Below are 27,754 nucleotides of genomic sequence, written 5' to 3'. Positions count from 1 at the left end.
CCCCTTCCTGTGTCCAAGTGTTCCATTGTTCAGTTCCTACCTATGAGTGAGAACATGCAGTGTTTGGTTTTTTGTTCTTGCGATAGTTTGCTGAGAATGATGGTTTCCAGCTTCATCCATGTCCCTACAAAGGACATGAACTCATCCTTTTTTATGGCTGCATAGTATTCCATGGTGTATATGTGGGTGGCCATAAAATTTCATGACTACCCCCATATGGATGTCTGTGTTTCTCATAGCTTAGTGGCTCGAGATTGGCTACTCAACAATGATATTAGCTGATACCTTTTCACTCACTATTGGCCAAATCCTGGTTACAGGCCTGGGCCCCATTCACCATGAGAATCTTGCCTGCCACACAGTGCCTGCATCAATTTGATGCCAGTGGAAAACAGGCACACAAACTGATATGACAACAAAATTATCTTCTCTCTTCACCATCATCAATTTCCCCCCTATATTAGATCATTTTTATCAGTATACAAATATGCTGTTATTTCTCTCACTTAAATAACTGTTCTGTTTACTCTGTTTCTCCTCCAGCTCTAATTTCTCTGCTCCTCTTTACAGCAAAACTCCTCAAAAGAGTTCTTTACTCACTGTCTCAACCTCTCTCCTCCTAGTCATTCTATATTATTATTATTGAGATATAATTCTCACACCATAAAAATCACCTTTTTAAATTGTACAATCCAGTGACTTTCAGTACATTTGCAATGTTGTGCAACCATCACCACCACTTCTAGAACATTTCTATCACCCCCAAAATAAACCCCATATGAATTAACAGTCACCCCCCATTCATTCTTCTCCCCAGCTCTTGGCAACTACTAATCTATTTTCTGTCTTTATGGATTTGCCTCTTCTAGACATCTCATATAAATGGAATGAGAAGGGTCCTTTGTTTCTGGATTATTTCACTGAACATAATGTTTTTGAGGTTCATCCATGTTGTAGCATGTATCAGAACTTCATTTCTTTTTATGGCTGAATACTATTTCATGACATGGTTATATCACATTTTGTTTGTCTGCTCACCACTTGATAGGCATTTGAGTTGTTTATATTTCTCAGCTATTATAAATAATGTTGCTATGAGCATTTGTGTATCCATTCTCTCTTAAGAGAATATTCTACTCAGGCTTTGGTCCCCCATGTGTCACAGTGGCTGCTCTTCACAGTGCTAAATCAAATGATCAATTATAAGTTCTCATCTTACCTATCGGGAGTATTTGGAAGAGCTGATGACTCTTTCCTCCTGGAATCACCTGTTTTATTTGGTGCTATGGTCAGAATTTGTCCCCCCCAAATCAAATATTGAGACTTAATTGTCAATGTGATAGTACTAAGAGGTGAGGCCTTTAGGGGGTGATTAGATCATGTTATGTTGTCTCTACCTTCATGAATGCGATTAGCAATCTTACAAAAGAACTGGAGAGAACCAGCTAGGTCCCTTTTCGCTGTCCACCTTCTGTCATACAAGGACTCAGTAGGCAGTGCCATTTTGGAAACAGAGAGTAGCCCTCACCAGACACCGACTCTGCTGGCGCCTTGACCTTGAACTTCTCAACTTCCAGAACTGTGAAAAATAAATTTCTGTTCTTTATTAATTACTCAGTATAAGGTATTTTGTTATAGCAGCACAAACAGATTAACATAGTTGGCTTCCAAGACATCCCACTCTCCTAGTTTTCTTTCTACTTTACTGGCCTTTCCTTCTCAGTGTCTTTTGTTGGTTCCTCTTCATATCCTTCATATCCTCATTCTTTTTTTTTTTTTTTTTGAAACAGAGTTTCGCTCTTGTTGCCCAGGCTGGAGTGCAGTGGCGCGATCTCAGCTCACTGCAACCTCCACCTCCCAGGTTTGAGTGATTCTCCTGCCTCAGGCCTCCTGAGTAGCTTGGATTACAGGTACCCGCCACCACACCCAGCTAATTTTTTGTATTTTTAGTAGGGATGGGGTTCATCATGTTGGCCAGGTTAGTCTCGAACTCCTGACCTCAGGTGATCCACCCGCCTCAGCCTCCCAAAGTGTAGGTAGGGATTACAGGCATGAGCCACTGCACCCAGCCCGTATCTTCACTTCTAAACATAGAATGCTTCATGGTCAGTCTTCAGATCTCTTTACTTCATTGTCTATACTCACTTTCATGGAGAGATCTCATCCCATCTCATGGTTTTAAATACAATCTAAACACTAGTACATCTCAAATATCACTCTCCACCCTCTCTCCTCAATCCCAGACTCATATATCCAATTGTCTACCTGATATTTACACTTAGATGCCTAACTAAATTGATCATATTCAAAACTGAATTTCCAATCTCCCACCTCACAACCTTCCAGTATAATGTGTTCCTTGTATAGTCTTCCCCTCTTGGTAAATGAAAACCAGTTGCTCAGGCCAGAAACTTTGGAGGTATCTCCGACCCCTCTTTCTCCCGCACTCAATACTCAATCTTTCTGTAATTCCTGATAGCTCTACTGTCAAAATATATTCAGAATTTTAGCACCTCTTACTGGCCCAACTCCCTGGTCCAAGTCATCATTTTTTGCCTGCATTATTGCAATAGTTCCTCCTGCTTCCCAGTTAGGTTCCCCTGTTTCCACTACACAGTCCATTTTTAATACTGAGTGATTTTTTAAAAAATGAAAGTCAGCTTATATCACTTCTTTACTCAAAATTCTCCAGTGGCTCCACTTCTTAGAGTAAAATTCAAAGTCTTTACAGTGGCCTACAAGGCCCTACATGAAGTAGTTCTGGTTACTTGATTTCATGTCCTCATTATCCTTAGTCATTCCACTTCCATCACAATGGCTGCCTTACTCTTCCTTGAATGTGTCAGGCTTGCTCCTGCTGCAGGGCATTTATACTTACTCTTCCCTTTGCCTGGAATACCCCTCATACCACTCCCCACACCTCCAGATATTCGTATGACTTACTGTCATCTACAGATCTTTATGCAAAAGTCACCTTCTTGGTGAGGCCTTTCCTGTTGACCCAATCTGAAATAAAAACGTCTTCTGCTCCACCCACTTGATCTCCCTTACTCTACTAGATTTTTCTCCATAGAACTTATCATCATTTGAAGTTGTATACATCTTCCTCATCTTCCTCCAGTACAATATAAGTTCCATAAAAGTAGGGATTTTTATCCATTTTGTTTATACCTGTATCTCCAGCACCTATAACATTGTATGGTATGTAGTAGGTGCTCATGTATTTGTTGAATAAACACATGAATGGTTGAACTGGTTCTTTTGAAAACTAGTTAATACTTCAGCCATTTCTTGCTGGGGAACTGAATTCCACCATTAGCTTTCAAAATAGTTGTTTACCTAATTTCAGCCGCAGTGTGATCTGGCTTGAGTTTTTAAAAAAGACATTAAAACTTCTCATTAGAAATTTTATCTTTTCTAAGGGTAGTGTGTTTGAAAACACAGGCTCTTGGTGGTTGAATTCTGGGTATCTATGTGAATCAGGACAAGTTAACTATCTTGTCCCTCAGTTTTCTCATCCATAAAGTGGGCATACTTAGGGGCACCTATCCCATGTTGTTATTATGGGGATCAAATAAAGTCACATATGTAAATTGCCTAGCCCAGTACCTGGAACTTAGTAAATCTTTAGCTAACTGTAGCTTTTATTACTCTTATTAAGATGTAAGAGAATTACTTTCAAAAAATAGAGGAAGACTTGCAACAGAAACAACTGAATACATTTTTCGAAGTGAAAGTAAAATAGCTGTCTGGCCTTTTGTACAGATGGCATTTCTTTGAAAAATGATCCAAAACCTGAAGGCCAATTGTTTTTTCCCTTTCTTCAAGAGGCTTTCATGGGACTGGACATATTCTCTATATCCTCCCAAAATAGTCACACTTGGAACCCCTTATACTTTAAAATCTCCACTTCTCACATTTTTCAACTTTGATGCCATTCCAGACTCTGAATTCAGATTCCACGGATTAGCTCACTCAGTATACTGGTTAAAAACTCAGCAACTCCTTTTGTGGGGAAAATGCTTCTCGAGCGCCAGCAGACCAGCTTTCTAGATGGGCTGACTTGCAAACAAGGTCATCCATGCCTTAAAAGGCAAGGACAATGGTCTCTATTTCCATGTTACAGCACCTCCTAGTAGCTTGCTGTCAGACATGCTTTGTGTTAGTTCCCCATTAAACAAAGTTATCACAGTTCCAGTCTGTAAATGCCAAAATGTGCTGGATTATTCAACTTGTGCAGGGACCCTGAGGAAGCCCAATCCCATACAGAGCATTTGGCTCTTCATTTTACAGAAGCAGCCAATGGAATGGAGCCTCTCTTATTCAGCATTTGCCCCATATAATTCTTCCCTTGCTTTCCAGGGTCCACTTCTTGTATTTGAACTTCTCTCTTACCTCCCACAGCAACTTATACTGAGTTGGGCTGGGCTGGGCACACAATCATTTATTCATCCATTAAACCCCACAGGGCTCAATAAATACTTGTTAAGTCACACTGCTTCTTTGCTGCTTTAGAACGATACTCTAGTTTTGTTATTTAAATGAAATTGTACCTTGTCTTCCCCGGGATGCTGTAAATTTCTTGAGTACTTGTACTTCTACCTCATTCCTGTCTCCTACAGTCCCACACTTGAGTCTTCCTTCATGCAGTCTATGTTTTTATTATTATGCTCTGCAAACTGCTCTGGAAAAATGGGTCTGAATTCTAGGAATTAGGTAAAATTTTCTCCTTGACTTTTCATTTTTTTATGGTGGTTGTTAGGAGAAAAAAACATGCAACACCCAGCAATTACTAAGGCATTTTCCCAGTATAATACAATTTCAAATGAAAACCTAACAAAGCCCATGTTGAGAATTAGAAACTTACTCATAAACGGTTGTCCATCCATTTTCGTTACTTTTGGTAGCCAGAAGCCCTGTGTTTCCTGGATAGGTCATCAAGGCCAGGTTATAGCCTTGGGCTGACACTCTTTTCAGGACTCCATTGCTGCTTATAGTCAGCCAGTATACTTGCCCGCCAGGCACCACAAGCCATAGGGGCATTCCGCCTGCATCACGGCGAATGTGCACTGAATTGCCATTGCTGCTGGTAATTGCACCCAAGTCACCTTCAGAATTGTAGGTGAAGTTATAAACATAGTCCCTTGTTATCAAGTTCAGGGTGTGTAGGTGGGTTCCATTTACAGTGAACTGGTACAGTTCCTGATCAGCAGGTGAAGCAATCTCATAAAGGTTCATGTCATTCAGGTGGGCTTGGTTCTTGCTGATGGTACGAATTCGAACATTTCCCAGGTCTGCCACATAGAGGGTACCATCAGGCGACACTGCTAAGGAGGAAGGGGCTTTCATCTTTGCATCTTTCGCATAGCCACCATCACCTGTGGGAGAAAGGCTCTGATTTTAACAATTGGCATCATAAGCATTTACATGAACATACCACAGACAGAAAGCTCTGTGCATCAAGAATCATTTTAAAGGAAACAATCAGTGAACCAACATTCTCTGTATTCCCTCCCTTAAAAATATGAGCCTATTATTCAAAAGACTGTAATTCTTGAGTCAGTACCACTGCAGATGAACAGTAAGATGTAATTATCTCAGTTACAACAATTTTGTGAAATCCTCAATCCTGCTGTTCAGAATCTATTGCATTGTAAGGTACAGGAACTGCAAATAATGATAGCCACATAAAATTTGGCCGGAAATCTGTGAGAGTTATGCCTGTCAAGGCTTTCAGGATCTGTTCCAGGACTTTCCAGTCCTACTGTGCCTAGATGCCCTTTCTTCTGTTAATTGCCATTGTCACACTGTCAAAGTACACTAAGTCTATAAGTGCAACAATGATTCAGAACATCAAATTTGATATCTGGAATAAACATTAGATTTGCTTTGACTGAAAGATACAAATTAGCAAAATATCTATAAAACTAATTGTCTAAGAAAACATTGAAAATATTGATCAAAAGTCATGTCGACCAAATTGCTCACTCCTGACTTCTCTGGCCTAAGGAAAGGCAAAGGTTAAGAGAACCATTTGGGCCTGGATGAGCAGTTTAATAGTACTGCATGTAGAATGGGGGGAGGGATTTCCATATCCCAGCAATAATTGTATCTGTTGACATTAAGAGGACTGTTTGCCATCTGAGATATCCACTACATGTTTTGGGGAGAAGGTTCTTTTTTTTTTTTTTTTTTCCAATTTTGAATAGAAGAAAACTTCACTATGGGTTATGGAGAAAGTCTTAGATTTTTAAAAAGCAATGTATCTAGCAGATCAATGTCCTGAGAACTCTCCATTGCCAGATTTAACTTTCCTCACCTATCCCAAAGGCAACCTGTTCTTAGTCCCTTTGAGTCTCAAATAGCACATGCTTTTAATCTGAAAACCAACCACTTATGGGGAAGTAATTTTTTCCTCAGCTAAACCAGAAAATGTGGGTTTTACCTAGTTTTCCTTTCTCTAAAGTACAGATATTTAATAATATCATGATCTTTCATTTGTATAGTGGTCTCAACTTTTTAAGAGTACAAACATTTTTATTATACTAGTTTATCCTCAGAAGAGCAAGGTGATATAACTGAGGCAATGCCATCTTTATTAAACAAATGAAGCAAATGAGTCATGAAGAGATCTTGCAGCTTTCCTAGGGTCACTCAGTGAGTCAGTTGTGAGAACAACTAGGTGATCTGACTCCTAATCCATTGCTTTCTCCACTAGCTCATACTAATGTTTGCAAGTAACACTTTCCTTTTCTTTTGACTTTGCTGGGGCATGTTTTTCTTTTCAAAACAGAGAGGGGGAGCTGGTGAATTGCTAAAAAGGTCATACCTGAAAAACAGTCACAGTTTGGATCAATTTTGCAGTCACAGTCAGTGGGTGCACCAGCGATGATGGAGATCTCCCCATTGGTGGTTACTTGCTGAATGCGGTTTACTTTCCTCTCGTCTGTTTCAGCTATGAAGAGCAGCCCGCTGTGGGAGACACTGATGGCCCTCGCTGACTCTAGAGTGGAGTGAATTGCTACCTTGCTGACCAGGAAATGATCAATGCCTGGCACCTGGCAGTGAATGGGGCGTCCTGCAATGATCCGCACGCGCCTGTTCTCAGAAATTTGCAGCACAATGTTGTTATCCAAGACATACAATGAATTGTCCATAGGATTGACTGCAAGGTCTGTTGGCCACTCTAATCGCACCTGTGAAAAGAACAGAACACATACCATTAGGTTACCATATCTTTCCATAGGCAGTTTTACCTCGAAAAAAGAAAAACAAAATTTGGTGTATTGTTTTCCCGGTCTTATGAATTTTAGCAACATTGGTGATGTTGGGGAAAGTGGAGGGTGGTGGGGGGATGGTTAATCACATGTTCTGGCAAACATACTTATCATTTATGCCATTTACAATATAATGTAATTTTTCCCAATAATTTCAGAAGGATCATTTAGAGTTTTCAAAGTGTGCTCTCTGGACCAGCAGCAACAGTATTATCTGGGAACTTGTGAGAAATGCAAATTCTCAGGTCCCACTCTAGAGCTATTGAATCAGAAACCCTGGAGGTGGGGACCCAAACATCTGTGTTTTGCCAAGGTGATTCTGAGGATCATTGCTGTAGGAATTCTGGTAGCTAGATAACTCAAATCTCTTTCACTCTCCTGTAGATTATAAGAGAGCAAGGTCATATAGGTTTCTGGATGACAGAATGCTGGAGAAGCCAGATTTTACTCAATGAGCAACCTTTTGCAGCAGGACCTGCTATTAGCACAGACCTAGCATCCACCTTGTGGAACACTCAGGTACAGTTCATCAGCTGTTGATTTAGAATCCTGGGGTGTAGCACATTGCCTACTTAGCTTGACCTGGTTCACTCCATAGGTTCCCCTTTTCAGCAAAGAAACGGGTTGTTTTTTTCTTTCACTGAGTGTTTGCCGAGTGCCTTTCTCTGGGTTAAGCCTTGTGCTAAGCTTTTGGGGCTCAAAATTGACTACAACACAGTCTCTGTCCTCAAATGATTTGTGGTATAGTAGAGTCCTTAGAGGAACCATTAGGCAGTTACTCTCCATGTTATGAAAAGAAGGCAACAGAGAGGGTAAGATAGCACTTCACCTGGACTAGGAGTCAGGAGGCAAGATATTCCCAGAGAAGGTGGTACCTAAGTAAGGTCTGAAATGAACAGTAGGAGAAGAATGGGGTGGAAGTTGAGTGGGGAGGGGCATCAGAGTTGAGGAAAATCTGGGTACTGGGAAAAGCATGGGTGAAAGTCCAGAGGTTAAAGACAGCATGGCCCATCCAGGTTACTAAAACTAATTCAGTAAGACTAATAACAGGCTGGGTGTGAGGGAGACCTGAATAATGAGGCCAGGTGTTATGGACTAAATTGTGTCCTCTCCAACTTCATATGTTGAAGCCCTAACCCCCAGTGTGACTGTATTTGTAGATAGGGCCTTCAAAGAGATAGTTTAGATTAAATGAGATCGTAAGGGTGGGGATCTAATCCAATAGGACTGGTGTCTCTCCAATGAGGAAGAGATACCAGGAATGCTTACACGCAGGGGGATGACTATATGAGGACAGAGCTAGAAAGCAGCCACCTGCAAGCCAAAGAGAGACACCTCAGAAGAAACTAAACTCACCAACCCCTTGATCTTAGATTTCTAGCCTGCAGAAATATGAGAAAACACATTTCTGTCGTTTAAGCCATTCAGTCTGTAGTATTTTGTATGGCTGCCCTAGTAGACTAATATATTAGGTGCTCTGGTTTGAACGTGTCCCCCAAATACCATGTATTGGAAACTTAATCCTCAAATTCACATGTTGATGGCATTTGGAGGTGGGACCATATCCATCACCTCAAACATTTATCATTTCTTTGTGTTAAGAACATTTAAAATCCACTCTTGCAGCTATTTGAAAATATATAACAAATTGTTGTTCATCACTCTATAATGCTATAGAACACTAGAACTTAGTCTTCCTATTTAGTGGTATTTTTGTATCCATTAAGCAACCTCTGGCTATCCCTATCCATCTTCCCAACCTCTAGTAACCACTATTCTACTTTCTATTTTTATGAGATCAACTTTTTAAATTTCCATATATTAATGAGAACATGTGGTATTTATCTTTCTGTGCCTGGCTTATTTCACTTAACATAGTGTCTGATACGGTTTGGATCTGTGTTTCTGCCAAAATCTCATGTTCAGTTGTAATCCCCAGTGTTGGAAATGGGTCCTGATGGAAACTGACTGGATCATAGGGGTGAAGTTCTTATGACTGATTTAGTACCGTCCCTGCTTGGTACTGTATAGTGAGTTCTCATGAGACAGGGTTGTTTAAAAGTATGTAGCACCTTTCCATTCTCTCTCTCTTCCTCCTGCTCTGGCCATGTGAGATGCCAGCTCCCCTTCGCCTTGGCCATGATTGTAAGTTTCCTGAGGCCCCCTTAGAAGCCAAGCAGATGCCAGAATAATGCTTCTTGTACAGCCTGCAAAATCGTGAGCCAATGAAACCTCTTTCCTTTATAAATTACCCAGTCTCAGGTATTTCTTTACAGCAGTGTAAGGATGGATTAATACGGTGTCCTCCAAGCTCATTTATGTTGCCACAAATGACAGAATTTTGTTCTTTTTTGTTGCTAATTAGTATTCCATAGTGTATATGTACCACATTTTCTTTATCCATTCATTTGTCGATAGACACTTAGGTTGAGTTTATGTCTTAGCTGTTGCAAATAGTGCAGCTATCTCTTTGACAAACTGATTTCCTTTACTTTTCTGGATCATAAAATAGTTCTATTTTTATTTTTTTGAGGAAACTCCATATTGTTTTCCATAATGGCTGTACTAATTTACATTTTCCTTTCTCTGCAACTCACCAGCATTTTTTTTTTTTTTTGTCGTTTTGATAATAGGCATTCTAACTGGGGTGAGATGGTATCTCATTGTGGTTTTGATTTGCATTTCTCTGTTTGAAAGATAATTAGGATTAGATAAGGTCAATCATAAGGGTGGGGTCCCCATGATGGGACTAGTGGCTTCATAAGAAGAGGAAGACAGACTTGAGCTGGCATATTTTTGTCCTCTTGCCATATGATGCCATTCCACCATGTTATGATGCAGCAAAAATGCCCTCACCAGCTGCCAGTGCCATGCTCTTGGACTTCCCAGCCTTCAGAACCAAGAGTTAAATAAACGTTTTTCTTCATAAATTACCCAGTCTGTGATATTATGTTATAGCAACAAAAAACGGACTAAAACATTGGGTAATAGAGGGAAGCACTTGTCCAGTTTTGTTCTGATGGCTGTGGGAAGCCACTGAAGGGCTCTAAGTAGGGGTGTGATATGGTCATATTTGGGTTCTAGACAGATCATCCTGGCTGCTGTCCAGACCATATTAGAGGAGGAGGCGAGATAGGAGGGAGGCAGGCAGTTAGGGAGCTGCTGCATGGGCCCAGGTTAGGGATTATGGTGCCTGGACTGGGATGGCAACAATGGGCATGGAGAAAAGCAGATGGATTTGAGACATGTTAAAGAGTTGGAAGCAAAAGAACTGGTGTGTGTGTGTGTGTGTGTGTGTGTCTGGTGTGCCTTGTGCCAAGTGATGTGCTAGGCACTGGAGACACGCAGGCTAGCCAAACATGGCTTCACCTTAGTTCCTTTATAGACACAGGAGTTGATTCAATGCCTGCCCTGACATCTCCTTGATAGTAACTATTTATTCCTGGGCGTTTCTCAGAGAACTGTGTTCCACACCATTCCCCACCCCACCACTCACTTGTCACTCACTTGTCCTCTATTTGTTTTATTTCAGGCTAAAGGCAGAAAAAAAGTCCCATCCATGGCCAAAATAGTAACAGTAATCTAGCCATTTTTCTTTTTTGCTTTGAGTGAAAGCCCACGGAAGTCTTTGTTTTTCTTGTGGAATCTGGAAGTCTAAAAACAAGATATGAGCTGTCATTGCATTTTGCAGCCCACTACTTCCCCAGCTCAAAGAGGCTTACAAGCAATCAGTAATGAAGTAGATAAAGGTCAATCTGAGATAAGGCCCTTCTTCTAATTGTGTCTCATTAGGGAGGGCAAATGGTGATGTTGTGAAGAGGACAAAGGTTGTCTTTGACCTCCTCTACTGCACCATGTGGGGCTCTTTGCCCATGTCTCTGAGTGTCTCTCACATACATCCAGCAGTCTCATTCTGTTTCTATGTTTCAGTGTGCCCTCCACCTCTATCCACATAGACTGGCCTTCTCTGGTCAGTACCAGATGCCTCTGTGCAGCTAGGAATTTGAGTGCTAATGGGGTATAAAGCTGAGCTTGTGTTATGCATGTTCTACAGAGCCTTTCAGACTGAGGCCATTGGATAAACATTAAACACCAGCCTTAACAGCTCCCAGAGCAGTTTGCAGTGATGTGTTCCTCAGCACGTCTGTCTGAGGCCTTTGCATGTCAGTGCCCTGCCACTGAGAGGGAGAGTGAACGCCTGCTGCTTTGGAGGGCGCTGACTCCTCCTCCACTGTGTGCCCCTGCCTTGGACCTCTATACACTATCATGCTTGTCCAGAAGCTGTCTGTGTGCACTGGTCCTATGGAGCATAGTCCCCCAGGAAATTAGCTGGGACTGGCTGAGGAAGAGGAAATGAATTCATTTCCGCACAACACTCCTATTTTGATCGAGTCTCAAGTCAGTGACCCAGAAAAAACAAACCTGGCAGAAATGACGTTCTAATTATCCCCACTCTGGGAGCCGAGGCCAGGGCAGAGGCTGGGGACAGCACACACCTGGCAGAAGCCAGAGAAGGAGTATGTTTCAGATTCTGCTTTTAGCTATTAAGGCTGCCTCTGAGATAAAGGCTGGTAGTTGGGAAATAAGCTGTTAAATTCTCCAACTCACCCAACCAGATTTAAACCAATACGATTGGTGTCATGTTTATTATATCTGATTTTGCCTCAAAAATACACCAGCTATTTTGTCTGTTTGTTTTCTTTTCCATGAAATAAGTCACCCTCTGGCATCTTCCTGTGACTAAAGTGCCCTTTGTGCTTCTGAGCCATTTTCTATACAAACTACACAGATTTCCTTTAATTACCATTTGATTTGGCCAGGCAACTTGCCTATGCAATCTCCGCAGATGCAAGATGTGTGGCTACTTAGTAGCTGAGAGTTTGCCTTTTCGGAAGTTGGACCTCTTCACCTCTCATAGCTTATCAGTTCCTTTTATGTCCTTCTCATGTTAAATACTCCTATTGCCAGGTAAGTTTTTAAGGAACTGGTGCCTTATGCTCACACAACAGAAACATTGTATTTATTACTAAGGCATTTTCATAACATACAGCTTAATATAAGGAATGAAGTCTTTGAGCTGATTCTGACAGAGAGACCCTAGAATTATATGATACTGAGGTAGGGATAAGGTTGGCCCCCAATTACTGCTAGCATTTGTCCAAATGATTTCTTGGGGTAAATAAACAATTCTTTTTGGGGGATGGGAGCAGAGATTGAAGAGCAGCAGCAAAGCTCTGTAAACTCTGCATAGTGACCCAACCTACAGGCAAACTATTTGGCCTAATTTGTGGTGGTTGCCCCACCTTGTAAAAATACATTAATTTGTTTGAAATGTCAAAATGTATTTAAGCTAAACTAGCATTAAAGGTCACTCATGTAGCCGCCAGCTGGTGGAATGTGCCCATCTCCCAACAACCTTCCCTGAGAAATAACCCTGAGCAGAAAGGGGCTCTTGGTCAGGATGTCAACCTTTGACAGCATTATATCTTCCTCTGCTAATTGAAAACTTGCCTTGAAGGGAGTTGACTCTCAGGTCAACCAGTCCCATGTTTGGTTTAGAGATCCAGCTAATTTTGACCTAAGTAGCAATTTATAAAGCAGCAGAATCCTATAGGGATAAATACATGTTTAAAAGCAATATCTAAATATAATCCCTTGGTTAGACAAAACTAGAAAATGTATATTTTATGTATAAGCCTAATCCCATACTGTATGCTCAAACCACCATTTGTATACTTGGGCTCCTGCTAACAGTTTGAGTCCTGGTTCCCACCCTTATCAGTGTGTAACCCTGGGCAAATGAGGTATCTTCTATGAGTCTCTTGGTTTCCTCATCTGTAACAAAACAAGGAGGCTAATCATAGTATATCTACTTACAAAGTTATTGTGTGGATTAAATGAGATAATGGTGTAAGTTGCTTAGCCCAGTGCCTGGCACACAGTAAGGGATGGCAAGTGGTATTAATAGTAATAACATTTTTATAGTCATAGACCTTTAGAGCTAGGAGGAACCTGGCCCATTAACCATTCAATGTAGCTCCTTTTCAACTGTGTTTCCCAGACTTCAATTGTCCCTGGGCCCACCTTTATGAGTTTTGCCTCACCCCTACATCACCTGCACTATTACTGACTTAATATTTTTCTTTAAGTTGACTTTTAAAATGTGAATAGGTGCTGACCTTTCCTTTGAACTGTTATGTAATCAATAACACATGAAATTACAGGCCCAGTCATCTGAACCATTAATAGAAGTGACTACTGTTTACTGAATGCCTGCTGGGTGTCATGTACTTCATATGGTTTATTACTTGATATAAAAATTACCTGAGAAAACCTATTAACATCCCCACTTTCAGATATGTGCTTTTAGCCCCTATGTCATCTGATTCGTCATTTAGAAGAATGGACATGTTTCTTCATTCTCGTCTCACCAAATCTGGTCTCCTCTTATCCCCTTTTGAATCAACCTAAAGGTTGCTCTCTTCGGTTGTGAAGGTCAAGACTTTTTATGAGTTGAGTGATTTATCTTTTTCTTTGTCGTCTATTATTTTTCAGTTCAATGCTTTATGAGTTTCGACCACATGCCAGGCACTATGTTATAAAGGTAAACAGATTTCTGCTCTTGATTAGTTCAAGGCAGATACAGAAATAGATAATTTAACATAATGTAGTTAAGTGTCATGAGTGCCATGATAGATGTATACCCAGAATGTCATGAAAACACAAAGGAGGGAGTTTGGGGCAAGATTCCTAGAAGATAAATGTAAACTTAATTTTGAAGCAAAGGTATTGAGAAAAAGCAAGGTGGGAAGGGTGATCTTGGCAGAGGGAAAAGAATGAACAAAAGTACAGAAGCATGAAATCATATGAGAATGAAGGAACTAACTGCTGTCTGGGATCTCTTAGGCATAAAATAAGGTAGGTGGTAGTGGTGAATGATTTCTAAATGTTTGCTACGACTAGGTCCAGGTTTCTCCACTGAGGCACTATTGTCAGGTGGTTCCAGTCCTGTGCATTGTAGGATGTTTAGTAGCATCCCTGACTTTTACACACTAGGTGCCAGTAGCACCTTACCCCCAGTTGTGGCAACTGAAAATATCTCCAGACATTGCAAAATGTCCCTTGAGGGGCAAAAATGTCTCTTGATGAGAATCACTGGATTAAGTCATGGAGAGTGGTGTGTGCTGATAGCTTTAGACTTAAACTGTGTGTGTTGAGGAGTTTCCACTTTAAAGTGGAGAGCTGACATGGTCAGATTAGTATTTTAGAAAGATTACTTAGGCTGCATTTTGGGGGACAGGCTGGAAGGAGACCAGACTAGATGCAGGAGAACCAATTTGGAGGACAGCCATTCATTGGTACATTCATCCATTAATATATCCTTCTATCCAACCATCTGACAGATATCTGGGTCCTGATCCAGGTAGACATAGTTCCTACCTTCATGGAACTTGGAGTCTGGGAAACTGCTTCTCATACTTTTTTGATTTACTGATCCATTTGAGAATCTGATGAAAGCTATGTACTCTTTCCCTAGAAAAAGGTTTCAATGCACTAGAAGGAAGTAATTAGGAGCTCAGGCTCTTGAGTTAAGATTTCCGGAGTCAAACATTCCATCTGTGTCATTTGCTATCCCTGTGACCTTGGCACAAATCAGTTAACCTATCTGAGCTTCTGTTTCCTCATTTACAAATTGAATATAGTAATGCTATCTTTTCAAAAATTATTATTGGAATTAGATGGGAAAAATACATAGACCATCTAGCACAGTGCTTGGTACATTAAAAGAGCTTTGTAGAGGCTGGTTATTTTTGAAAATTATGGAACATGTGTGTATTTGTGCTGGTCCCTGTCTATTGTTCTGTTCCTTGGCTAGTTCATAAACTCTTAAGTTTAATCATATAGTCATGCTTTCAAGGTTTCTCCTGATTCTATGTCACCAGTCATTTCCTCCTTGTTTATCTATTCCATTCCTTGATAATCTTTCTAAGCTATATGTCCTCCAAGAAATATTTGGCTGATATTGGGATATATTATCTCATATATATCTGTCAGCCAATATCTTAGCTAATATTTTAGCTTATTACTCTTATTACTTAGACTTCCCACTGTTAATTGTAACAGTACTCTTGGTACAATTCCAAGTACAGAAAATGCCACCTTAATTGATTTCCTTTCTTCTGTCAAAAATTGTCTATTTATCTCATGTTAGGCACCATGCTAGTCACTAAGGAGCCAACTTCAGTCAGGACAGACTGGATTCCTCCCCTCATAATGTTTATGGTCTTTTGCTGACTTCATTTCTTCATCTTCCAGTATGTACAAGGGGTTGTTAGTGACATAGAGCAGTAGACTATTTCTGTTCCAGTTTATTCATTTTAAGAAGTTAACATTTATGTAAGCACCTCAAAAACATATGATGACTGTTACTATATTTTACAATTGTCACCAAGTGCTAATAATTTCTTTTCCCAAAGTTCAAGTGTGCTGAAGAAGTTGTTTTCCAAAAGGTTCTGCCTCCCCATTTCAAACATGACTCTTCTAATATCCCTCCTTTGCTACATTGGGAGCCTTGTGGCTCATCTAAAAAATGACTCTGTTTGATTTTGATCTGTGAGTCCTCTTCAGTAGGAATTTCCAGGAAGTGTATGATTATCTCTTCTGTAGTATGCCAGCCCTGGGGAAGATACAGTGACGGGACTGCGTGCTCTCTGCCAGGTGTTCTGCCAGCTCCATGTTAAATTTTTCCATACTTCTAAAAGCTGACAACTCCAGATTGTTAGCATCACTTTTTGTCAGTTTTCAAATGGCCTTCTCATTTCTTGACACTGATACTGTCTGAGCTTCTTCAAATTTATAAAAGAGGGAAAAAGCCATCTGGAGAAAGTTTGGTTTTTTGCACTTGGAAAGCATGATGACACCTTTGAGAGTGATGGCCTTTATTGATCTTGCTTTTAAAAAGTGGAAATTATTAGAAGATGAAATACACCAAGATTACATGGCCTTGTCAACAGGGCAAATTATTTCCTATTATCTTAGATACACACTCTTAGTATCTTAGATACACACGCAGTATCTCTCTGCATAATGGCTGGAGAGTTTGAAGAACCTCTCAACCTTTGGTCAAATTCATTGGCATGGTCTGTTTCCATGGCTTCCCAATTAGAATAACTGACACTTAAGTTGCATTATTCATTGCAAATGAATAGCTAGAATCAATCTAATCAAGAGTAACAATTTGGCTGATCTTGAGAATCATTCTACTGCAGAGGATATAGATTAAATTGCATCTACCCCAATGTTCCTAAAACATTTTGGAAGTGGGGAAAACAAAGCAAAACAAAACCAAACAAACAAAAGCAAAACTTCCAAAGTAGTCCTAGTATATTTCATCTTCTAATAACTTCCACTTTTTGCAAGCAAGACCAATAAGGGCCATCACTCTTTTAGGTGTCATCATGTTTTCTAACTATAAAATACTAAGCTTTATCTAGATGGATTTTCTCTCCTATTTATAAATTTGAAGAAGCTCAGACAATATCAGGGTCAAAACAAAATGTTAAATTTGTGGTTCCTAAAATTCCTGTGGCAGAGACTGCTAGTTCTAGGCCTATTCTATCTTACATTCACTCTTTCCTCCTGATTACATTCCCAGTTTTTTGTTTGTTTGTTTGAGACAGAGTCTTGCTCTGTTGCCCAGACTGGTGTGCAGTGGCATGATCTCAGCTCACTGCAACCTCTGCCTCCCAGATTCAAGCAATTCTCCTGCCTCAGCCTCCTGAGTAGCTGGGACTACAGGTATACACCACCATGACTGGTTATTTATTTATTTATTTATTTTGTATTTTTAGTAGAGATGGGGTTTTGCCATGTTGGCCAGACTGGTCTTGAACTCCTGACCTCAGGTGATCCACCCACCTCGGCCTCCAAAGTGCTGGGATTACAGGCATGAGCCACCACACCCAGCCAACTCTGTTTTTGAATCTGAGTACATTGTTGTTTAGAATAGAAGACATTCCAGCCTTATTTGCAATTATCTGTAGTCATATGAAGTTCCAGGTAATAATATGTAAGAGGAAGTGTGCAAGCACCCACACTTACAAAAAGATACTTAAAAAGGCTGTTTAAGGAGAGCTGACTCAACTGGAAGGAAGCTCCTCTTGCCCTTTCTTCCATTCTGCAATGTGGATATATCAGTGAGAGTTCTAGCAGATGTTGTGAACCATGAGGTGGCCTTGAAAATGGAAGTTATGTGTTAGAGTGGCAAGGCAAAAATACAGAAACCTGGAACCCAGATGACACTGTGGAGCTGCCATCTCAGCCCTAAACCACACATCTAGCCTGGCTGCTTTCTTGCTTACATCACTGTCATGTTAGGGTTTTCTGTTATTCTTGGTTGAATCTAATCACAGGGAAGACAGTGCTCTGTTAGGCTTTGGTCTTGACTGGAGTTACTCACTACAACCTTACATTCAAACTGGTCTGACAGATTTCTAGTTTTACATCTCTGGATGAATCACCTATGATTGGAAAATTAAATTAAACTACATTGAAATAAATTAAGTCTGAAAGAGACTGACGCATGTAGCAAAGTCCACTAGGGCAGCCCTTTGTTAAGAGGATGACTAATTGCTTAAATCTAGTGATTAACCTCAAACATTCTTGAATACCTAGGCCTCCATCTTTGGGTACTTCAAATTCTTCCAGCTCCATGACTCACTCATTTAGATCCAGTACTTCTCTCTTATCCTAAAATACTTGTTTGTCTTCCTATGGTCTCTAGCAGGCCTATGAGTTTTCAACGGCAAAGATGAGAACTCTTTCATTTTTGTGTTCCCAGTATCTGGCATTAAGTTGGCAAACGTTTGTTGAATTAAAACATTAGTGCTTCATTGACAATAATGCTTTCAGTCCTGGAAAGCATTTTAAAAAATTATAACTTGCAAACAGACTGTAAGAAAAACTATTTCTCATCGAACATGTTTGTGTCAGTAAATCTGGGTTTCCAGAGACCCACTGAGGTTAGTGTAAGTTGCCATAAATACCTCAATTTTAAGAAATGCATTTCCCACTGCCTCCATATTTTAACTTTTCTGAAGTGATGATGTATCTTATAGTCAATGTGTATGTTTGATGGAGTATTTCTCCTCATTATCCAAAGATATCAAATTGATGTTATGTCTTATAGTCCATGGTGTCTTAGAATTTAGGAAATATGGCATTTCCATTTTGGTCTGGGGAGTCTGGGAATCCCCAAGGCTCTTTCAGAAAGTCCATGAGGCCAAAACTATTTTTTGAATAATATTATGTGCATTTTGTACTTTATCATGTGTGTACAGTGGGGCTTTCCAGAGGCTACCTCAGGCTACTGTATCTTCAGTTTTAAAAAATTCACACTTTTATTTTCTAATAAGGTAAATATTTATATGATAAAACCAACAAAAGAATAGCTCGTTGGGGCCCCCAATGATTTTTAGAAATGCAAAGGGGTCCTGACACCAAAATGCTTGAGAATGGTTATCCTAGAGGAAGGAAACAGTGAAAGACACCACTCTATTATATAAGGGTTTCCTTGAAGCTCATTAAGAAAAAAGCATGTATCCCTTCTAAGATAGTTCCTGGGGCCATAAGTCCTATCCAAAAGCTTACTGTGAGTGGCTGAAAATCTTCACTTCCTCTAGAGACCCAATGCCTGATGGGTCCCATAAAAGTTTGTTCTTACAGGCTGCCTCAGAACAATCAGCACGTACACACTCTCTATGAGTCTGCTGTGTAATTGCCACTACCTCATCTTAATAACAGGCATAATTGCTCTGAGTTTCCGTCGACCCTTTCTTGCATCTCCTCTCTGAAGCCTCAATTTTGGAAATGGCACTTGTGAATACACAGAATGTTTAACCACTTCCAGTTTTCAATTTACAGTCAAAGTCATCTATCAGCAGGAGATGAAGGCCCAGTGTGAAAACTACAGAATGTCCTTCAGACTCCACAGCTAATTTGTTTGTAAATTTCATTGTTATTGTAAGGAGAACATATTGTACGTGATGCTACTTACATGATGCTACTTGCCGATTTACTATTTGTGTCTCTGTTTCTCGGGTTTTATCATTACAGCTAAAGAACTTAACCCTCTCAGCCCTTCTGGGGGTGGGGAGAGGAATACGAAAACGTTACTATGCTTTTTTTTCTTTTGAGTCTCTATTTTAATTTAATTTTACAAGAATTCATTAAATATCTACTGTATATCTCGCACTGTGGGGGATACACATACAGAACGAGAGGCAACCAGAGTACAGTTCCAGGTAATAACAAATCAAATTTGAGGCTGTGTGATGAGCCCATAAAGTCTGAGATAATTCAGAGCAAGGACAGGACCTCTGCTGGTCTTAACACAGTAGGAAGTGAGACTCTTGTCCTCTTGAGATCCAAGGCTCTGCTTGCATAGGAGCCAGAGACTTATAAAGAAGCCCCTGGAATCATTCTGCAATTTGTTTCTGCTGAGAAGTTGCAGAAACTTGTCTGTTGCAGGTTGTTAATATTATAGTATTGGCTTGACAGGAGAGACCAAGGTTCCAATTCCCTTTGGCACCTAAAGCAATTTACAGGCCAGAAGTATGACTGCACGGCTTTTATGAAATGGTCTGATTTCATTGATCAGCCACTATGAGATTAAGTTTTCATTTCTGTAGCTACTGCTAACCCTTCTTTCTGTTATAATATTTCAGGAAGAAACTATTAAAAATTTTCACCATGGATATGTTAAGATATAAGTGGGCTGGGCTCTGAATGGTAAGGTAAACATCACAACTCATGATTGTTCTACTCAAAAATTCATTTCAAGTTATACTAGAATTCCACAGATTGTCTCTCTCATCTTAACTCTGTAATGTTTCCAAATGATAAGGACACTAATAAAAGCAGATGGCCTAATGAACATTTAGAGGGACGATTTAACTGGTCATATTTTCATTAGGCCTCCAGTGTGCTTCCGGGTTTTGCCCACCACTTCCCTGTGTGTAATACAAAACTGCACTCACTCAACAGATGGCCCAGATCAAGCTTCATGCTTCTAGAACTCTGGAGATTGGCCACCTGACCACTTACCATGTGTACAGAATCATTTAAGGAAGCATGCGGGCTACAGACTTAAGCCTGAACAAAGGCAAAAAATGGTGATGAATAGTGAGTACCTGAGCTTCAATGAAAGGGGAGGCAAAATCACTCTCACAAACAGCAAGTCTGGCTGAGGTCTCCCAATAACAGGATGTTACAGATTCAGTAATGATGAAATCCTCCGTGATAAAAAAAAGTCCACTCTAATTAATGTTTCATCTAAACTATAAGCATATCTGAGTGACTCCAGTAGCAACAATGACATGAAAATCTAACACCTCATTGCACAGTGTGCTAGTTATTAAGCTATTGTCTCACAGCTCCTAACTCACCCGTTTAAAGATGCTGCTTTGTGATGCTGGGGTTGGGACTCAGCAATCTACATTTTTCTTTTGCCAGCTAGATTTCTGATAGGTCCTGACAATATGGAAAATAAAGAGATTCTAAGAAGCTAAAGGAAGGAGAAGGGACTTGATCTTTCCTGCTTGCTTTCTGTTCCTGTCAGTGTCATCTCAACAGTACCCCTTCATCCTGGAAGCAGTACCTGGCTGCGCTTCCAGCTCCTTTCCCTACTCTGAGAATCAGTCTCATTATGCTGCCTCAGAGGCACCAGAAGCAACCGGCTGGCATCTTCTTCTTCTTCTTCTTCTTCTTCTTCTTCTTCTTCTTTTTTTTTTTTTGAGATGGAGTCTCTCTCTGTTGCCCAGGCTGGAGTGCAGTGGCGTGATCCCGGCTCACTGCAAGCTCCGCCTCCCAGGTTCACACCGTTCTCCTGCCTCAGCCTCCAGAGTAGCTGGGACTACAGGGGCTTGCCACCTCGCCTGGTTAATTTTTTGTATTTTTAATAGAGATGGGGCCAGTTGGCATCTTATTCTCAGAGGACTAGGTCCTACCTCCATGGAGCAAATTCTCCAACTTTCTAGGTTCTGACAACCCCAACCTCTTCCCTTTGTTTCTCCAGAGATATGGTGGCCACTTCCTGAAGATACTATCTCTCATTTTTTTCCCACCCTGTAACATCTGTGCATCACATTCTCTATATTAAATCCTCTCTGTTAAAATAATGAATGTACTTTCTGTTTTTCTGACTGTGTCTTTTTTTTTTTTTTTTTTTTGAGACTGAGTCTTGCTGTATCCCCCAGGCTGGAGTGCAGCGGCGTGATCTTGGTTCACTGCAACCCTGGCCTCTTGGGTTCAAGCAATTCTCGTGCCTCAGCCTCCCAAGTAGCTGGAATTACAGGCACCCACCACCACGCCAGGCCAATTTTTTTTTTTTTTTTTTTTAGTAGAGATGGGGTTTCACCATGTTGGCCAGGTTGGTTTCAAACTCCTGACCTCAAATCATCTGCCCACCTTGGCCTCCCAAAGTGCTGGGATTACAGGCATGAGCCACTGCGCCCAGCCTCTGACTGCATCTTGACTTACATTCTCAACATTAATCCACGTACAAGGATAGAGGAACAGCAATACACTATTGTGGGTCAGTGGTAACAGAAAACTAGTAAAGGTGAACAGGAAGTAGCAAGGACCATTTTGGCCCCAGAGAACTTATTAGTCAAATAGTTCCCTTACATATTTACTGGCCTAGGCACTTCCTAACTATATAGGTACTTAAGTTGCTATGAAAGTCCAGAAATCTACTGTGCTTGCATGTTACAAAGTTGGTTGTGAATGATTTTATCCAGAGCTTCTCTGACTCTGGAAATGCCATGTTTATGCCATTATTCTCTAGAAACTTCTCATTCTTGGAATATTTGAGAACGATTTCATGGTGGATCACGTGACTCCCCCATATGTTATTTGGAGACACAATTCTGGACCAAATGGTTCATGAAGTTGCCCCGTGACAACATTTCCTATGTGCTCAATTGTTAACAGTAATACATTATATATTTACTATCAAATTTCTTTTATATTCACTCTTGCTAGTTTTCTTGTCAGACATTGCAATTACTCCTTCAGAATCCTCTTCTCATTGATTTGGAGTTGGAAGTGTGTTTTGAGATGCACCAAATGAACCCCTGCTCTTCGTTATGTATCTCAAGATAAACACGTTTCAACAGGTGGAGCCTCTTGGTAACGTTTTATATATCCCCATGTTTACTTTTCCAAACACACCAACTTTTGCATGAAAAGATGGCATTCCTGCTGACAGCCAAATAACTTTCTCTTTGAGTTGTATTTCCATTTGATAAAGAGGGGTTGGCACTGACTTGTGCACTTTATCCTCTCATAATTAATAGGGAGTTGGAGTAGTTTTAAAGGTACAGTGTAGTCTGAAATTTAGTTAGGCCAATTGGCTTGCATTGGGACTCAGCACAGGATGTTATCCCTAACACCCGAAGACACTAACCACTGAATTTACTTCTCAAACTTCTGGCATCAGGTGATCCTCCCGCCTTGGCCTCTGAAAGTGGTGGGATTACAGGCTTGAGCCACTGCACCCGGCCTCTGACTGCATCTTGACTAGTATTCACAACATTAACCCACATACAAGGTTAGAGGAACAGCAACACACTATTGTCGGTCTTCTGCATCTTAGATACTTCTGTATCTTAGAGAGCTTCAGGTTCACCTCAGGTCATGGCGCCTGCTGAGCAAAATGTGTGGAAGACCGAGTGGTTCAAAAGCAGGTTTGCAAGCCTTGCATCTTGTGACTTGCCCTGAACTTGGAAGATGCTTTTCCTCTGGTGCTTAATAGTTTTAATAAGAGCTAACGTGCCATTGTCCTTTGTGTGGAAAGAGGACACTGCTGAGGGAGTTTTATTTATGTGATAAATTATGTTTTCGATATAGCATTGAGCACGGTACTTGACTTTTATTTTAAGGCCCCTGACAACTCTGGCTATTTGCTTGTGTGCAGACATTTCAGCAGAATTTGGATATGCTGGAGCTGAAGATGTTGGCCTGCTGTTCTCTACTTACATAAACAACCTGAGCTGTCACTTTGGAGGGAGCAATGGAAATATCTCTGAAAACAGGTTATCATATTGTGATTTTACCTAAGAGATGCAGGCCTGAAAAACACAGTTAAAAAAAGGTTTAAATAAATTTGGAGAAAGGATACAATATTTACATGAACTCTGTGGATAATCTCATTGCATTGTTTCTCCCAGTTTATCATTTTGTTAAATTTGTTTTCTTATATAATAGACTTAAGAAAACTGATAGATGTGTTGGAAACATGAATATCTGATAAAAACAGAAGTTATTAGTCAGAAGAAAAAATTCATGACCAAACTTGCCTCAAAAATCCTAGGACACTGCTTTCTTCTTATGATGTATCAGCTTCTTTCCTTTTGATTTCCCACTTAGCTGGGAGCCTTTTTGTTTTGTCCTGGGAAAGTCCTATTCTTCATAGTGACCTAGATAAACTCTGTCTTCTTTCTTATGTACTCTAATATTTATTTGTGTGTGTGTGTGTTAAATTGACCCACTTGGAATGGCTGCAGGCCACCCACTGAATGAGCTGCTTTTTTACTTCTTGATTTCAAAGAGATGGAGGATGATCTCAAATCTTACATTCACAGATGTATAAAACTCATACTACATTCCAGTCTCAGCTCCATAGTCATCACAACACTATGTGAAAGTAGAAAGAAAATGAAATATTTGGGGCACCATTCAATGACTATAGTGAACATTTATTAAGTGATCTAGATAGAGCTTCACATCAGCATTAGGGAAACAAAACATTCTGTGAAGGTCACAGCAGGTTAAGATCAGTCTCTGGAACATATGTTTGCTACAGCCCATCACACTCACCTACAGATCGATATATGCCTCTCTGTAAAAGGTACACTTATGTGAAAAGGACAGAAGGGAAGATTATACAATTTCTCTATCAGTTCTAAACTTCTTCTTGGTCCTTTTTATTCTAGTTTTGTAAGCTATCAGTTCAATTCTCTCTTGTGAGTAGAAGGTCAAATACTACTACTACTGCTATTACTAGTAATAGTAATAAAAACAATGATAAAATAATAATCTATTGAACACTTATGAGCCAAACACTTTGCTAAGTGATTTATGCATATTACCTAATTGAATTCTCACAAGCTCCCTATGGGGAAAGTAACATTATCACCCCCGTTTACAGATACAAAATTTTTTCCCAGGGGCACACACCTAGCAAGTGGTGGATCCAGGATTTAAACCCAGGCAGTCTATATTCCCATACCATTGAGGTTTATTGACTTTACATATTGGTATAACTACAAAGAACAGTCTACCCTAAAGGCCTGATTTTATCTCTTGCATCCTCTATTAAAGGATTAGAGAAAGGTTTGGCTCTCCTCTGCAGTTCCAGAAGGTGTTTTTCTGCGTTTGACAGAGCCAGGAGACTAGGTCTGGGCTGCATAAGCAATAAATAATATTACGCAAAAATGCATTTGAATTAGAGACTGACAACCACAGATATTACAAAATCAGAAAAACCACCTTGCAGACTTATTTGGTTCTCATGTCCTCCCATTTTAGCAAGTGTATGATGAATCAACAGAAAATATGTCATGAAGATGCCAATTAACATGTTACATCATCTCTTTTATTTGTAAAGCACTTCATACTTTTCCAAGTGCTTTCACATTAAAAAAGAGAGGCCACTTAATCAACAATTGGGTCATTTATTTAATTCGCCTTTGTAAGGAGGAATAATTAACCAGCTCCAAAATTCTCGTGTCAGTTTTTTACATCTAGTACTGAATCCAAAATCATAGAGAACCTTCATTTGGGTCACAAAATAGACAAAAATGATTTAACATTTTTTTTTCTGTATTACCATCTTTCAGAAGAGAGCAGAATGATTCAGAACGAAATGTTATTTTTCTAAAATATAGACCTGGTAACTACTAATAGTGTTTATTTAGCATTATTATGTAATTTTCAGCCATAAACTCTAACGGCTTTCTCATTTACAGGTGAGTAATAATGTGGAGAGCTACTAGGGACTCCGAGAAAAGCCTTAAAAAATGACTTTTGGTGCTGTTGTCAAATCAGAGTCTAAACAACTCTTCCTGCCATCTCATGCTCTGTGACAGCATAATTTGATTGCTATGTAGACTGAAGTTTGTGCCACTTTCCTTCCACATGCCTACCTAACTGATGTGGCAAATGTACATATAAAAGCCAAGGTTACATGTAATGCCATATGGTCTCTTTTTTCAGTTCTGATCAGCTCCAACAATTTATAGTTGCAAGTGCCTTTCAAAAAAGAAACTTCCTTCATATGTGTTTTCTCATTTAACTGATATGACCTCCTTAGGAGACATTACATGTTTTTATCCCACTTTTTAGTGGTGGAGAAACTCAGGCTCAGAGACCTTATTTAACTTGTCTGAGGTCTCACTGCAAATAAATGGCAGAATACGGACTCACACCCAGGATTGTCTATGCTCCTTCTACTAGAACACTCTTAACTTAGTCAAAGGAAAATAGGTGAATTAGGCAATTTTCCAGAGAACTTTGGTAAAACATGCCTCTGTACTCCTGAAGAAATATGAATAATTGTTCCAGGCTTATAAACATGCCTGGTAGAAAGTTTGCTCATTTTTATTCAGTAGTCATCACTTTCTGATTTAAATACTTTCACATTTAAGGTAATTGACATATTGAGGTCTTTGAGAAGAGTGTGGCTAAGTTAACAATGCCTTCCTGCTATGGTTGATGTAGATTGAGCTCCCTCTTTATCTTGTAGGAACTAACACTTCCCCCAGCACTCCCATTTCTGCATTTATAATACGAGCCTTTGGATTAGCAGGAGGAATTGGCTGTGACTCGTGGTTTGACTGAGTGCATGTGGCTCAAATAAATAGAACAGAACATTGCTGATTTAGGATGCTTATGTTTGGACTCCTGCAATAGCCAATTTCTGAGCAGTTAAAATTGCTGCTCTATTGTTGTGGTCTAGGCATGAGAACAATGAAAGAAAATGGGAAAATACACTGGAGGTTTGGTTGGTATGGCTTTTAATGCCATCTAATCTATTAGTTGATAGTTACTATGAAAATGGTTGATTCAATTAGTTAAACTAACCATGACCAATTAAGATAAAGTAAATGTTTGGCATAAGGGCCACCAAATAACTTTTTTGGTTCTATTCTACTACTCCCTGGGCCTCATTAATTTGCTGTTTGATCTTCTGTCCACTCTCTAATCTTCTCTTATCCTTTTTTCACCTCTCTTTTTCTCCCACCTATTTGTGCCTACTGCACACTGGTATTACTGGCCCTTGAGAAATGTGTTTTCAAATATTTCAGATATCTAGCTTTCATCTTCCCTGTCTTGCTGTTTACCTGCAACTCACTCTTTCCTTCTACCACATGTCCTTATGTCTGAATTATCTGGAGTGTGGCCAGAGACCTTTTCTTTGCTTTGACAGTGAGATAAGTTCCATAGTCATGGAAACATTGAGAGGGTGTGGTAGGGGTGGAGGTGGTGAGATTTTCATCTTTGGTGGCAAGAACTTTTAAAATAAACTTTCTTTTCTTTTTCCCCTGGGAGATCCCTTTATTCAGCAAACTTATTATAATTCAGATTTTCTTGATTCCCTACAGAGCTTCACAAAACTCACAAGTCTGTCCCTGCAGGGAATTTCACTTATAATGGCCTTCATTTGAAAGATCTAATTCTGTTCTCTTTCAGTGTGCACATGGAGAGTGATGGAAGTGCACAAAGAAAAGCAAGTAATCCATGAAGAAGTTGAGTTTCAATATCATCTGTATTAGTATCACTCAGGATGATGAAGGACATTCTGTAAACATGAAAGGGTTGGCAAGGGAGAGAGGGAAAGACAATGACAGACATTAGGCAAGGGTTTAAGAAGGGGAAAAGAAGGTGCCTTTTCTGTTAAATAATTTGTTTTTGAGACATTGTTTCACTCTGTCATCCAGGCTGGAGTGCAGTGGCACAATCACAGCCCACTGCAGCCTTGTCCCCTGGGTTAAGGTGATCCTCCCACCTCAGCCTCCCGAGTAGCTGCGACTACAGGCATGCACCACCATGCCCAACTAATGTTTGTGTTTTTTGTAGAGACGGGGGTTTTGCCATGTTGCCCAGACTGGTCTTGAACTCCTGAGGCTCAAGCGATCCGCCCACTTCAGCCTCTGAAAGTGTTGGGATTACAGGCATAAGCCACCGTGCCTAGCCCTTTTCTACTTTAAAACTATTGTTTTTTTTTTCTTTTTTTTCCACCCAGATTGCTGTAACTTTTCATGCCTGGATGACTATATATATGTGTGTGTGTATTTAAAACAACAGAAAATGCTGAACCCACTTGTATAAAATTAAATTGACATGTAGATTTTGAAGAGGAGGCTGCATATTACCCCTTCTATAGAGCTGTGGTTATTTTATCTGAAGCTTGCAAA

The 27,754-nt window shown here is 40.1% G+C and overlaps 1 protein-coding gene across 2 annotated transcripts in view; it reads right to left on the bottom strand.

Annotated features, from left to right (window-relative positions):
* The window catches only part of TENM1 (teneurin transmembrane protein 1), a 604,771-nt gene that overhangs the window by 38,151 nt on the left and 538,866 nt on the right, over window positions 1-27,754 (bottom strand). For both annotated transcript variants that reach the window (XM_023198891.1, XM_023198892.1), the window contains 2 exons: window positions 6,830-7,196; window positions 4,868-5,378 (listed from right to left, as the gene is read on the bottom strand). In XM_023198891.1, the coding sequence (XP_023054659.1) occupies window positions 4,868-5,378; window positions 6,830-7,196 (878 nt within the window). The remainder of the gene's footprint in view (window positions 1-4,867; window positions 5,379-6,829; window positions 7,197-27,754) is intronic.

The sequence above is a fragment of the Piliocolobus tephrosceles genome, chromosome 12 (genome assembly GCF_002776525.5).
Source record: "Piliocolobus tephrosceles isolate RC106 chromosome 12, ASM277652v3, whole genome shotgun sequence".
Classification (NCBI taxonomy): Eukaryota; Metazoa; Chordata; class Mammalia; order Primates; family Cercopithecidae; genus Piliocolobus; species Piliocolobus tephrosceles.
The sequence above is the reverse complement of the archived record's forward strand: the minus strand, read 5'-3'. Positions and strand labels throughout refer to the sequence as shown.